Source organism: Polyodon spathula, chromosome 21 (assembly GCF_017654505.1).
Source record: "Polyodon spathula isolate WHYD16114869_AA chromosome 21, ASM1765450v1, whole genome shotgun sequence".
In the NCBI taxonomy this organism is placed as follows: domain Eukaryota; kingdom Metazoa; phylum Chordata; class Actinopteri; order Acipenseriformes; family Polyodontidae; genus Polyodon; species Polyodon spathula.
In genome coordinates this window covers 6482545-6497523 of record NC_054554.1, presented here as the reverse complement: position 1 = coordinate 6497523, position 14979 = coordinate 6482545, and the positions used below count along the sequence as shown (strand labels likewise).

Genomic DNA, 14979 nt, shown 5'->3' with positions numbered 1-14979 from the left:
CACATTTATTGGCCTGCAGAGGGGATATATAGCAATTAATACCATGAAAAAAAATACTGAAGTAGCTACTGCAGTCATTGTGACACACATTTGATATCAGTACTTAAAGTATACATCAATTTTCACATCCTTCATGTTTACTAAAAATTGAAACTGCTGCCTTCCATCTGGTTTTACAATATAAAAGCATCAGCTTATGTTATTGCCATAGAATGGAGTGAATTTTCAATGTTTGTGGAGAGTAATGGTTCATGTCTCCACTAGAGGGCACAGCAAACCCTTCTAATTGTCCAGGACTAAAGAAAAATCAGTAGACAAGACACCTTGTGTTACATCCACTCATTTTAGATATCCCAAACGAGAACACAAAATGAACAAACACAGAACATTACAGGAAACACTTTGGGTTTATTTAAAAACAAAAATAAAACTACAACTTAGTTGGACAATTGACAAACATTTTATTCCCAAATCTGGCCTCAACATTTGATAAAATATGTAAATCTGGCATATTTAAAAACAAAATATCTATATATAGAAAAATGTTCGAAAAAGAAAATTAACTGGTTTGCATTTGCCCACCCCACCCCCCCCCCGCCATAGGCTGCACAAATCTTTTGACACTGGAAAGTACTTTTCATGGCACAATGGTGACAAGACTGATAAATGAGCTTTAAGCATTTATAATAAAATAAAAAACTACCCACTTAACCCTAACAATATTTTCATCACCAAGCCCATCTTCGCAGTAGGTTAGCCATTCAGGGTTATGGTGTGATAATGAACAAAGAAGGATATACATTTCACGATCAAAACAAGAGACTTTAGCTTGGAACACCTTCAAAAATAAAAGCATTGGCAGGTGAGACAAATTTCAATTTCACATCCGGCAAGTTTACTTTTCCAAGTAGTAATTATTAAATTGTGCAGTTTAATAAAATGTATATTTCAGTATTTGCATATAGCAATAAGTTCCTGAGAACACCTGTTATACACATTTTTGGCTTGCAGTAAAAGTTATGTATACATTAAAAAAAAAAAAAAAAAGGCCATAGCAATGCAGTAACTCCCTAATATTGACTAGCAAGAGCTTAAATCTTGGTTAAATCTTAGTTTTTCATATACAAAAGACCATCTACAGTTGTCAATGCAGTGCTACAAGCTCAAAGTTCACCTGCAAAGACACTTAAATCATGGGATTCAAAAACAACAAAGTACTGTTGGAGAACTTCATAAGCATACAAAGTATTTAAGCTGTTCTTCGAGACTCACTTATTCTATACCAATATCTCATCAGTGTGGGCGTTGTATGCATAACAGAAGGCTTCAGACAAACTTACACGTATTCAGTTTTAAAACTGCTGTCAGTTGGTACCAAGGTCTCAGTCTTCTCCTCCACCGTACATATCAGCAAGTTTCTTGAAGCGGGGGCCCCACTCATTGAGGCAGTCGTAATCCTGATCATCCCCAGAGCTGGAGGAGTTCAGTGAACTGACAGAACCAGCCTCTGAGCCGCCACCTTCATAATCAAACACCAGCAGAGAGTCATAGGGAGGAGCAGTGGGGTCATTGTCAGCAGCCTTCAGGTTCTGTGTGGGTTAAAACAGAAACAAATATAACACAAGGCCAGAATAGGAGTTCAAAACATAGTTTGGATGTCAAAAGATTTGATTTCCTGCTTTTTTTTTTTTTTTTTTTTAAAACACATGACATTTGATTATATAAAAATGCTACATAGTAACAATGAGAAATGAGGGATTAAAAAAAGGTTTTAGCAATTAAACAACCCCTCCTTCCCAAGATTGCATACACTCAAAAGGCCTTACATCATCGATGAAGTTGCCAATGTCCTCTGGGTTAGCTGGCCGGGGACGGTATGGGAACTGTGGCACAGCATTACCAGTTGGCAGCTCATCATTCCGGAAGACATCAGGTCGGGCATCCAGACCTCTGTGTAGCTGGCTCAAGTCATATTCCTGATAAGATACAAGATAATTGGATTTAATACAACTGTAATAAATGCATTCATTCCTTCATATGAAAGGGTGATCGAGGCTGAAGTTAAACTTGAAGACTGTCCAGGACTGACAATCCTTGGCTTCCACTTGCCAAGGTTCACACTTATGCAGTGGTGGCATGATGTGGACTAGCATTTACCGAAGCCAATTAAAAGGCTGAATTATTTGTGACCCATAATGGATTCTAACCTTTGCATCTAGAGTTATGGCCAAGAGTTGCAGCACTAACCTGATCTTCCTCTCCACCCCCCTCTTCATCATAATAGAAGACATTGTCACGGATGTCATCCTCTGGAAGCAGAGGCTCCTTTTTAATGGTCTTCCTTCTTCTGAGCAGGAGCAACAGTACCAGCAAGAGGACTGTGGGTAAAGAAAGGAAGCACTTGAAGAATCTGGGTGACAGGCACAGCTGCACCAATACAAAACTAAGCATAGGCTAGTGCATGTACTGCCGTTCATCGTTGTAAAAACACGCACCGATGCATTCCAGGCATTTATCCAGTAATGAACAGTTTGCAATACACACACACACGGACTCAAACGTTGGGATCATGACTGCTTGTATGGGTATGAAGAGTGGCAATTATGGGTTATTTGGCTGCTGGTCCTGTCTGTTAAGGGGAAAAGCCACTGCCCTCTGAAAGAGGAACTGATCTGATGATGCCAGGTCAGTAGGGTGGACTACCTGCATTAAGGTGGAAGTTGGGGAGGTGGAGGGCAGGATTACTACAGCAACGCCATGGCGAGTTTGCCTGAGATTAATAAAATTGCTTATGAGGAAGTGATCTAAAATGGGAGAGAAATCATTCAATAATTCCTCCCCTGAATTCCACCCTAAGCTTCTAAAACACGCAATGTTTTTGCCATCCTAGCATCAGTTATTTATACTACCTATGTATACTTGATAAACAAGCAGCAACAAAAGAAAGCTACCAACTACCTTAGCACAAGAAAAAGCAGATGAACTTACAGGAATGTAAAATGTAATACTTTGATTTATTTGATATTAAATATGCATCACAAATTGTGATAATTACCAATATAACATCTAACATTTGTGAAGTGGTATTATGGGGTTGTATTAGTAAATGAAAAAGAGAATGCAACATCCCATCTTGTGACCAGACATCTTATTATAGCCTAGACTAAAGACCAAGGTATATATGAAAGCCTGGAGAAGTATGAAATTCAAGTTCAGAGTAAAACAGTTTTATTATTGAAGTGTAGATAAATAGGAATATCCACAGCAAACTTGTACTACCAGCACTAAAAGTACATTACTATTAGTCTTCCATTATCCCCCAAAAAAGACCAGAGTCTAGATGATAGGTCAGTAATATGCATTACATAAAACAACTGCTACAAAGCTAGTGTATAAAAAAAAAGGTTTAAAAAAAAATGTTAAGCATGTCCTATGTAATTGTTATAATCTGCAATTAATTTACGTTTGATTGATGCACCTTTCAGCTTACCTTTATATAAAAATAAGAACTACACACAACTGATGCATTCCACACATCCTCACATATAAAAATAGGTGTGTGTATACAGAGCACTGTGTACAGTAATATTAAGACACAAAAGCAGTATTAAAAATCAAGTACTTACTCAGCAGTGCAAGTATGGCTCCCAAAATCCCCAGAATTGCAGGCAAGCCAAAGCCAGCGTCACTTATTTTATCTTGGCAGGAGAACTCATCCCCTTTGCAATCACACACCATAGCCTTAATGCTACTATCTTGGTATTTGTTGTCAGTGTCAAACACTCTCAATATAATAAGATAATCATTTTGCTTTAGCTCCTTGGCCATTGTGACAATAATGTGTTCTCCTACAGTAAAGAAAGAAAAAACAGTTCACTATAACGACACTTCAAAACTTCACTACGTCAATTATTCATGTAAAATGTGTGCGAATAGATCCAATCCATGAACCTACAAATATTTCCTAATTGGAGTGAAGTAAACCAATTAAAATACATACAAACAAGAAAACGATACTTGCCTTTATCATTCATGGTGGCAGTCCAGTTTTTCTCCTCGTCCCGCAGGACTTGTACCTTAAAAGGACCAGCATAGACCGAAGTGTCTCTGTCTACAACATTCAGTATTTGGGGTATTGTTCCCTTGTTACAAAATCTTACTTCTCTTTCAACTACTTCGGGACCATTGTCGTTCACATCTGTCAATTCTACTACAAGAGTTCCCGTACCTGTGGCTGGTGGGCTAGCTATGGGAAGGAGGAAAAGAAAAAAATTGGTTTCACAGTTTCCATTCGTGGGCAGATATGGAAAATAATCTGTTTATATATTAAGTCTTACCATTGTCCAATGCCAGAAACATTGCAGTATATGTATTATTTTTAACAAATGGAGACTCTCTATCCATCAGCTGCTTAGCTTTGATCACTCCATTATTATTGATTTCCAGCCATCCTGCAGGATCATTCCCCATACGATATCTGAATGGGAAAAAGGCAACATGTTCAACTTAGTATTAGTTTGAATGGAAGTTGTTTGTGTTCATTATGACATTTTGTTTTTTTTCCACACAAGGGACAGAACTATCTATAGGGCACGTCACATCAGATCAAATGGTTTGTAAACATGAAGTAATATGGGTTTGCGAAACTGAGTGATCTGTTAACAATATGGCGAGATGCTAAAAGAATGTAGCACTGAAAACAGTCAATGTTCATTGACACACCTGCAATTGAACATGTAGAAAATCAAATACCACCAACTACAAAGCACACTGTGTCAGTGGTGCATAACTCAGGTCATGGAGGACTGGTGTTCCTTCTGGTTGTTGTTCCAATCATACCCTAAATTAGTTAATTGGACCAATTAAACTTCTAATAAAGGTCCAATGAAGTACTTTAGGGTGCAGCTGGAATAAAAACCTGCAGGGACACCAGCCCCCCAGGACCGAGCTGTGCACCGCTGGTCTATGTAGTTGATATGAAAGCATTAGGCCTTTGTCATCCAGAAACCAAAAAGGTCACATGAACCCCAATATGGTTGCCATGTTGGGTCACAGGACAAAGTGAAGTGTGCCATTAGATTCTGCCCAGAGTTTCCATTTTATTAAAAAGTTTCAGATTCCATGGTTCATGTATCAAGTGGGTTAATGGGATGCTAATGGCACAATTTTGTATACAAAACAGTACTTCTTTGCATACATTTGTTGAGCTAGTGTTTAGATCATCTGTACTACTGTGCATATGCAATTAATGATATACAGTCTTGCCCTTTGGTGGAGGTGTAACCACACACTTACGTTACAGTCTGCTTCATCTCTTTGTCTGGATCTGTTGCAGTGTATACTGTTACAGTATTTCCAATAGGCATGTTCTCTTCAACTACAACTCTCTTCACCACTGGATTAAAAATGGGAGCCTCATTGACGTCTTCTACATTAACTGTAATGGTAGCTGTGGCTGTTGGTAGAGTACTGGTAAATGGCTCTTCATTTTCAACCGTCACAAACAAGGTGTATTGCCTTCTTGTCTCATAATCAAGGCCCTGAAGGGAGAATAAGACATTTTAAATACAATCCATACACTTACAAAACTCATATTTAAGTAATGGAACTATTCAAATTCAATTACTTCATGTAAATATTTGATTGCTAGAAGCCAACAGCAAAACAGAGTTACTGTGGATAAATACCTATCTTACAACAGGACAAGCAGACAACTTGGTTATATTTAAAAACAAACTACACAAGCACACAACTGTGACATAAGAATCTGTTTAAGAGTAGCTCAGCAGCTTCAGCATGGGATTTTTTGTCCCCTACCTTGGCTGTTTTGAGAATTCCATCGTTGCTGCCTTGTTCCGTGCTGATATTGAAGACATTTCCATCGTTTCCTTTAACAATTGTATATTTGGCATTCCAGGCTGGTGTATGGGGCACATCCAGATCGGTCACAGCTAATCTCGTCACCAATATACCCACTTCGTTTTCTGGTACTGTAACAGTTTCCTGCAAAAGAATATTTCAAGAAACCTTGAGCTTTTATTTACTATAGCAATAAAAAGGGAGAAAAAAAAAAACATGAACATATTTCTCTCATATAGCAGACTTGAGTTACATATTTTCAATTTCATATACTACCATTTACTTCAGTATGAAATAGTATGAACCCCGCATGTATCTTCAGTGGTACAGGACCATGCATTAACCCATTGCCACTCATGAGTCAGTTACACCCAGAATACAAGGATGCATTTTCCACAGTGTTAATTTAAAAATGGTATTACATCAGCCATTAGTTTCCTCAATTAAGTTCTTAGTATAACATTTACAGCAACTTTAGGTTTTATAAAAGCACAAGGTTACACCAAGTAATTTGATCAAAAGCATGATATTTAAAACAAAATATGAATTTACCTGTGCAGTTTTAAACTGTGGAGCATGGTCATTCTGATCTGTTACAGTAATGACAGCTGTGGCAGTGGTTGAGAGACCACGACCCTCCAAATCTGCAGCCTGGATGATCAATTTATATTCAGGTACTTTCTGAAAAGACAATAAAGAGGAATGCATTGATTGCTATTTCAAGTCGTTTTTATAAATCTTAAGTTTAAGTCTTACCACCAAACTCTACTACATTTATATAAAGAAAAGATGAATACAGTTTTACACATTATCTCTTAACTCTAAGTTGTAATTCCATACTCACTTAGTCATTGCTAAAATGAGCAGAAACCGAGCAATATGGCCAAGACTTTATACAGGAACAAACAAGCATATGCAATGTTTGCAAACTGCTTCGCCTTGCTTTCCTTCAAACTATCATTTCAGGATTATTAAATGTATTAATCCTGTATCGATACTAAAATTTACAAAAAAATAAATATGGGAGGTGGATTTTTATTTTATTTTTTGTTTACCATCACCAACCCCTCCCCCTCCAGCATTATTGGCCTTTGCAACACCAAAACAGAAATGAGACATGAGTCAGGGCATAGTTACATGTTGCAGACAATTTACTTTTTCCCCCTAGGGTAAAAACAGCAACATATGTACAGTTAGTTAGAACTCACCTCTCTATCCAGCCCAGTTGCAACCACACTAATGGTTCCAGACTTGTTAATGGAAAACATGGGAGAGTGGGGTTCTTGGGGTTCTTGGTTTAGGATGGAATACCCAATTATACCATTGTCCATTGTGGGGTCATCTTTATCTGTAGCCGTCACCTTCATAACTACAGCTCCTAAAAATTAAGAAATCAAGTTTTCATGCCATTGTGTTTGTACAAATGTTATTCACTAGCTACAGTAACATCCACAGGCTTAATATGAACATTGAAAGACCAATGCACTATTCTAATGAATCCCCATCAGAGAATTTAACATTCAAAATTTTGAAGTTTTTTAAATAGCAGTTCAATAGCTGCTACAGGAGCACTAATTTAAAAATAAATACAATTAAAAAAAAGTTAAGTCCTCACCAGTAGTAATGGAATGATTTATTTTCACCCTAGCTTAATTTACATTCTATACACTACAGAAATCAAAAACTAGTATATTGCGACATCCTACAGCAACGGAGCGATCGGACTGGTTGTAAAGGTTAACTCTAGAATTCCTGGTAACCGTACATTGAAAAACACCAAAACAAGGGAAGTTGCAAAATTATTTACTGGGCACTTCACAACTCAATTTATAAGCTTGCTACCGAAATGCGATTAAAAAAAAGTTTGTATTGTAGTAATTTGACCAACACTTTTCTATACATAACTTACCTACTGGTGATCCCTCGCTTATTCTGCCAAGAAAGGTGTTCATCGTGAACTCTGGTCTGTTATCATTTTGATCAGTAACTTTAATTATGATCTCCATAGGATCTTCAACTGTAGCACCATTAATGTCAACAGCATGTGACATGAGCTATTAAAAAAAGAAAAGAAAATAAAGTACCAGAAATCGATGGATTGCTTGATTTGTCAGAAGAGATGACAAATGAAAACTCACAATATATTGAGATTGAGACTCCCGATCCAAGGGCTGGGTCACATACAATTCTCCACTAGTCCTTGTAATTGTGAAAAGCCCTTCTGGGGGTGCATCTGCTCCAGGCCCTGTTATGCTGTAGAAAACTGCAATTTCCTTGACTCTATTGGACTTTATCTGAAAACACAAGAGTTTGAGCTTCCACAGTATCTACAACACACCACTTAGTTTAAAATTATTATTTTACATACATACACTTAAAATAAATGAAAAGGAAGATAGTTTGTGTGTATTTATGTATACATACTACCTCACTTGCAGGTTTACTCAATTTATTATAATTTCATGTATTGTTTGTTGTGATAATGACTCAAGTGCTTACAAACACACCTATAGCCCTGTAGTATTCCATAACTACCAACAGAAATCCAGTACATGCGCTTCAATAAATTTTAAACAAAAAAGTGCTAAAAAACACAAGGTGTATGAAACACAGCTACAGTCATCCTTCAAGAGTATCTACAATTAAAAGATGCCGTGAAGAAAGAAGTCCCAAGCTCTGCATGTTTTTTGCAAGAGCTCTGTGCTGTTGTCCAAGAATCAAATGCAGAAAGCTTTGATAATGGACTCGGTATTTATAGAGCACTATTGTCCCCTGCCCTGCAAGCAGCTATATCCCCTCTTCGGGGGCTTCCTTACTGTATAAACAGCATTTCCAAAATTACAAACAAGGACATACCTGAACCACAAATTTGGGGAATGGGCCCCGTTCATTTTCAGAAACACTGATAGGTGGAATCACCCAGTCTCTCTTTTGTCTCTTCAAGCCAGTAGAAGATTGTGGAAATACCAGGACCTGGTTGCTGCTCTGAACATTTGTAGAGTTCTGCTTTTAAAAAAAAAAGGAGTATAAAAAGAAAATGTGCTAAGCACTGAATAGATCTTCACTGTATCTAGAACACAGCATGTGTTTGCTAATGAATTGAGGCATAATTTATGCTGGACATTGCAAAAAAAAAAAAAAAAAAAAAAAAGTATAACACAGAAGCAGTTGATTGTCACAAAGCCCACAATCTGAGCAAGCTCCCTTACTGCGTTTTTACCTTTCCATCGTGGTGATGGTCTCTATGGTGGGAGTGCCGTCTTCTCTTTTCATTTTCCACTGTGACTCTGGTGCTGGTTCTCTTGCCTTTAGTATCCCAGGCATGGACAGCAAAGCTCTTGTGCCCATCATGCAGTTTCACCCTTCTCTTCAGTCTGATGGTTCCATCTGTATCCACATCAAACCGGGAATCATCCGAGGTATGAAGGACTACCTTGCGTCCAGTACAGTCATCAAAATTCACTAGAAAAAGTTAAAATATATTTTTCAAAAGGAACAGCGACAAAAGGTTTCTTACAATTACTTTTATAAACATTGTTAGTAAAGCCCAGTGAATTTGTTTTCAAGGAAACCATGTGAAAATCGGATTGCAGTTACTGAGCTTTAATTATAACCCTTTAAAATGCTTTGGGTAGTTTAAACTCATTTCACAAAAGGCATCATCATTATAAAAGCATCAATTATTTATTTTTATGTGGGACAGCAAAGTGCAAGAGATCTCAGACAATTGCAAAAAAAGCTCCCAGGTTTGCTTTACCCAACCCTTGCATAAAATGGTTTCCAGGAAGCCAATACTGCATTAACAAAAGTAGGCAGGGCTACATCTCATGCGACTGCCACAAATTCATTAAAATACTAGTGACCCATTCTAAAAGCAATAGAGTACCTGTGGCTTTCCAGCTGGGTTGGGGTTAAGCAATAGGCACAAGCTTATCACAAATCATAACGTGGTTATTTCATGTACCAAGACATGTTTTTTTCTGAATAAGACAAGATTCGGGAGACAAGCTTAATACATAATTTTGTGCAGATAATTGTCTGTTCCTGGGAAAAAGCTTTGTCTCCATTAGTCATTTAAAAAATGACTGACTGCTTACGAGTGCCAACAGTAAAGACTACAAATGTATAAATGACCTTTGTGCAAAGAAATGGGATCAGTGGTGAAGGCAAATTGCATATCAAAAGAAGAAATGTAACAACAGAAGATAGATTTTTTGAACAAGACCAACAGAACCGCAGAAGAGGGTATCCTAGCTTACAACTTTAATTTCAGACAAAGAAATAAATACAAACAAGTCTTTAAACGTGTATTCAATATAACAAATCTTGAACTCAAGACATTATGGCATAAGAATGAAGATCACTTTGATTCTGCCTCTCCATTACAATAAAATATAATTCCAAGCAAGAAAGCTGCAATGTACTGTATCAAAGTAATAAAGCATGTTAATTGAAACAAATTATGACTGGGTGCAATGCATCTCATATTGAACTTTATGGCAAACATACACTACTTTATCCTTGACGTGTCTATTCATTTTCAGCTTCCATACAAAGATTGTGTGGTCATAAAAATCCTCTCAATTTTAGGGGCAATACTTAAGTCAGTTTAAGTCTGAAGACAGGGTTCTTGAATTTCAAAGAAAGGGTGTCATTTTACACCATTTCCCCTCGATCACTGCTTTCAAAATACAAAGGAAGGTTCTAAATACTTGGTATGCAAAGGTGACGTGTACCATATACCCTGTACATTGTTCCAGACAATAATCTAAAGAGATATCAGATTCAGGTGCAGGTACAAGTCAGGATTACTTGACTCTACCTGTCAACTACTTAAAAAATGTTATCATTTACCCAGCTCCATACTAGTGCAGTCTTGCCATGCAAGAATGAGAATAGCAGTTTGAATGCAAAGTCAAGTTTTGAAATGAAACTACACTTGTTCAGAGATTGAAATGTATAACACTGACAACCCAGTTAAAAGGCTTAAGGACAATTACCTGCTGCAAACAAAACTTATAAAATTTGAAAACAAGTCATGGACCCGGATCAAATCGCAGCATACTTGACCCAAAAAAGAAAGCATCCAAAATCTTCCGAGCAGATGGCTTGTTTTTGACACCAACTCATTGTGTTGCAAAATTCTATTGACGCTCCAACTCCATGATCACCTGAAATGATTTACTGTGCTGTTATAGGGAGAGAAGTAATTGTGGCACATTTACGTGGGCAGTAATGTGATACCATGGCATGTTCAGCACAAACAGGTTCTGTTAAGCAACCATAGGAACAATAGGAAAGGCAAAGTTCTTTCAGGCTTATAAAACAAATGTCAAATGTACATTTCAAAAAAAGTAGCCTTAAAACACAACATAATTTGTTTTGTTTTTTAAAACTTAAACACTGGTATGTTCATTCACATTAGTTTTAAAACAAGTTTCAGAAATCGTACCAAAAAGGTTGTTGAAAAGAAATAAGCGAAACCAGTTCCGTGCCAGAGGGGAGGGGGGGAGTTCAAACAACCACACTAAAATTTACTATATGGTTAGTGTTTACAGTAAGCTTGGTCAACCATTTCCTTAGCTATTTAATTATTAACAAGTTTGCAAGGACACATCCTACTACAAACATTACAACCAACCCCAGGAGGTTTAATGTAGCGGTGTAACTACAAAATTATACTGTAACAGATTCAAAATGGGGGGGGGTATGGTAAGGTACCGAGAACTCCTCCAATTACTACAAAACAGGACATAAAAGTGGAACGGCTATATGAATTAATTCATGATGAGCAAAAGCAAACAAAAAAGGAATGTGAAAGTCAAGAAAAGCTCAAAGTACACCAATAACCAGCAACATAGCTACATACTGTACAGCCCAACCCAATAATTAAATAACTTAACTAAGATTAAATTAAATTGAATCAAGGTATCTGGGTCATAACAGGCAGAATTAATTTTAATGACCACAACAAAAAGCCTACATCATCCACACATCAGGACGTAAGAGTTTGGTCATTCTTTGCACCAATCTTTGTGCGACTGACCCATCAGGTTTCAACTTCAAAGTTTTTAATTTGTTCAAGCAATGGGAGGGAGGGGTCGGCGGCTCTTCCCAGCAGATCAACTTAAAGAAATAAATGTCCTAAAAAGACTGCAATCAAAAGAAAAATAAAATTTAAAGGGGGACGGCGACAACTTCCGAGCACAGTGTGCACTCCCATCGATACTAACACGCCGTGCCTTGCCAACTGATGACATCATACACATTCAGCAGAACATTTCAAATCAAACAGTATCAATTACCTACTATAAAACAGCTTGCGATAAACAATGATAAACTAGAACGATGCCAGCGCATCACAACTTCTGGTCTCTACCGGAGATGATTTTCAAAATCATGCAATGTCCAATTCACTTCAGTTTTTACTGTCCTTGATGCTTAAAATCAGAGGCCATGTTCTACCAAAAGTCACATTATAAACAAAGGGGACATCAATCCCTAAGCAACATTAAACAAATAAATACTGCTTTTCATTGGGTAAATCTGCCTAATGTTTTTAATCTGCTCCTGCTGCGAGAGTACCTTTACTCCTACACTGAAATTGTGGCAAACGTAAAACACCATTTACACATAATCAAAAACACTAGTTGAACATTCAAGGCACTATTACTGCATGCTGAGAACTGGGAGGGTTGCCCATTAGCAAACAGGTTGAAGGGTTCTAAAACAGGGAGAGAAGGAAGTTAGAATTGAAGTCTGCAAGCTAGTTCGATGGCCAGTGCTGTTACTTTCAAAATGTATGCCACCCGTTGAATACATTTTTCAAAATAAAAATATAAGCACATCTGTGATAAACTCCCACTCCAGCTGCAATGTAAAAACATCAGTCATCAGCAAAATTAAAGTAGACTGTCATGACCTAAATCCACGCTATACAAAGCCAACAGACAGGGGATCTCTTAACATGGTGTGTTAATTACTACATTTGTCGTTTTTTGTCATCTTTTAACGTTTTATTAAAATGGATCTTCTTAATGATTCCTTTCACTTTAACATTATTAAGTCTGTAAAAAGCCTTAGGTATGTTTAATTACACCTGCCCTGAAAACTCATCCAAGATCTTTAGTCTGTTCTTTTATAAACACACCACAAGCTTAGATGAAAGTTAACCAAGTAGTCAGGGTACATTTTAAGCAAGAACACCTTGATTTTCAAAGAGACAATAGATAACTTGCAAGTAGCCCCAAACCATCAACCTATGGCAAGACCAACAATTACAAAAGGCAGTGTCCTCAAATTAACACAATAGCAGTCACTATCTTCTGGTTTTAATGGAAAGTTTATTTAAAATTAAAATGCATCTCAAAAAGCTGAACCATCTTACCTTTACCAATCACTCTGCCTCTCTCTAGCTCTCCTCTGTTGACACTGAAGACAAAACTGTCTGAACTGAATCCAGGCCGACATTGTGCAGTTTCTTCACAAAATCCTCCAATCCAAATCTAACATTTTTAAAAAAAAAGATATTTCAGTACAACACAAGCTATAGTATTAACATTGAGATATGTATGTCCAACACCACTTGAGACTAAAGTACAGTTAAGGACAAAAGCTTTGCATCACCTCCACTAAAAAGGAATAATTTTACGGTAGATTTACCTAATTAACATGATTTGTATTTGTTTAATATTAGTGTAAAATACTTTAATACACCTTTAATATGGAAATATGCACTAGATAACCCACAAATAAGTTTACCGTAGAAAAGTTTGTTTGTGTAGAATTTGAGACAAAAAATAAAACTTAACTGATATTTCATTTAACAATGAAAACGATTATATAATTAATTCTCAGCCTATATATAGCCTCCTGCTATGTAAAAAATAATTAAAATTAATTCTCTCAAGTCTGCCGGAAGCCATAATATTAGTACAGTATTTCATGTTCGATTTTTTATTTTATTTTTATTTATTTTTTTGTTACATTTTTCCACTTGTCAGTTAATCTGTCGGGCGTTGGAATATGGAAAACTAGTAAACGCGGTAAATAATTCAATGTTAACGTAACCAGATTTCATTCGACTTTATGAAGCAAAATTAGTCAATTGGTTGACAAAACTTCATCTGCTGTTTATTCCCATTAATGGTTAACCGATGTATTTTATCGCAATAATTGAAAATATAAATCAGTGAAAGACTTTATGCGTTAATAGTAATCCCCCCTCCTCCGACCTAACCCAGTTTCACTTTTAAAATACGACGTAATGCGCACATAGAACACTTTCCTGTAGTTCTTTATTCTTTATAGTTGGCTCGGTATACAAATAATAACATGCAAATGTATTAAAAAAACAATTATTTCCCCCCCTTTAGCAGAAAGAACAAAATACATAAACTCTCCCCCCTTCTCCATAACAGCATAGTTTATACAAAAACATTATCACAAAAAAAAAAAAAAAAAAAAAAAAAAAAAAAAAAAAAAAAAAAAGGACGGGGTCGTGTGAGTCAAACGTTAAGGGATTAAATCCAACGTTCCAGTGTGTGCTTTACTAATACATGTATTTTAAACAAAACCCAAATTTTAAAACACAAAATAAAAGTCGATTAAATAAAACATATCTGTACAAAATTTAGTTTTTTACGGAAACAGAAAAACCTTTACAATTAGGCCTAATTAAAAAAAAAAAAAAAGGACTTACCTGGACTAGGACAAGTATTACTCCCAAACTATTACTCCCCATCGATTTACAAGAGACCTTTTCCGTTTTAAAATAAATCCGTTCTTTTTCGCGAGATTAAAAAAAAAAAAAATCAGTTCTTGTTTAAAATGCGTCCGCTCAACTCAAGATTGCAGCTCCAACTGAAGGGTTGTTTTTTCAGCTCCAACAGGTAGTTTCGGGAAGTTAATGACGTAACCAGGTGTCTAGCCCATTAACGCCTAACGTCTCAGCTTTCCAAATATGGTCATGTCCTTTCGCCCCTGTCGAACCGGTAAATTGAGTTACCTCCTGGGTCCAAATGCTATAGAATTTCAGAACTAATGACGACAAAAGAAAACACTCAGAAATATGAGTTATCTTTATTCTTTACCTTTCCTGGAAAAGGAATGCTATAGTAA

The 14979-nt window shown here is 36.6% G+C and overlaps 1 protein-coding gene across 2 annotated transcripts; it reads right to left on the bottom strand.

Annotated features, from left to right (window-relative positions):
• Window positions 1–388: 388 nt before the first annotated feature.
• LOC121296306 (B-cadherin-like) lies at window positions 389–14744 on the bottom strand. Of its 2 annotated transcripts, none has more exons than XM_041221701.1 (16): window positions 14561–14744; window positions 13247–13364; window positions 9080–9321; window positions 8716–8865; window positions 7998–8153; window positions 7769–7913; window positions 7068–7237; window positions 6412–6540; window positions 5818–6003; window positions 5296–5540; window positions 4338–4477; window positions 4022–4246; window positions 3627–3848; window positions 2248–2378; window positions 1827–1976; window positions 389–1589 (listed from the first exon to the last, which is right to left on the bottom strand). In XM_041221701.1, the coding sequence occupies exons 1-16, from the start codon at window positions 14600–14602 to the stop codon at window positions 1383–1385; spliced, it is 2658 nt and encodes an 885-aa protein (XP_041077635.1). In that variant the 5' UTR covers window positions 14603–14744; the 3' UTR covers window positions 389–1382. The 2 variants fall into 2 exon arrangements, with proteins under 2 accessions (XP_041077635.1, XP_041077636.1); XM_041221702.1 differs by having other exon boundaries at window positions 8716–8862.
• Between the last annotated feature and the right edge of the window lie 235 nt (window positions 14745–14979).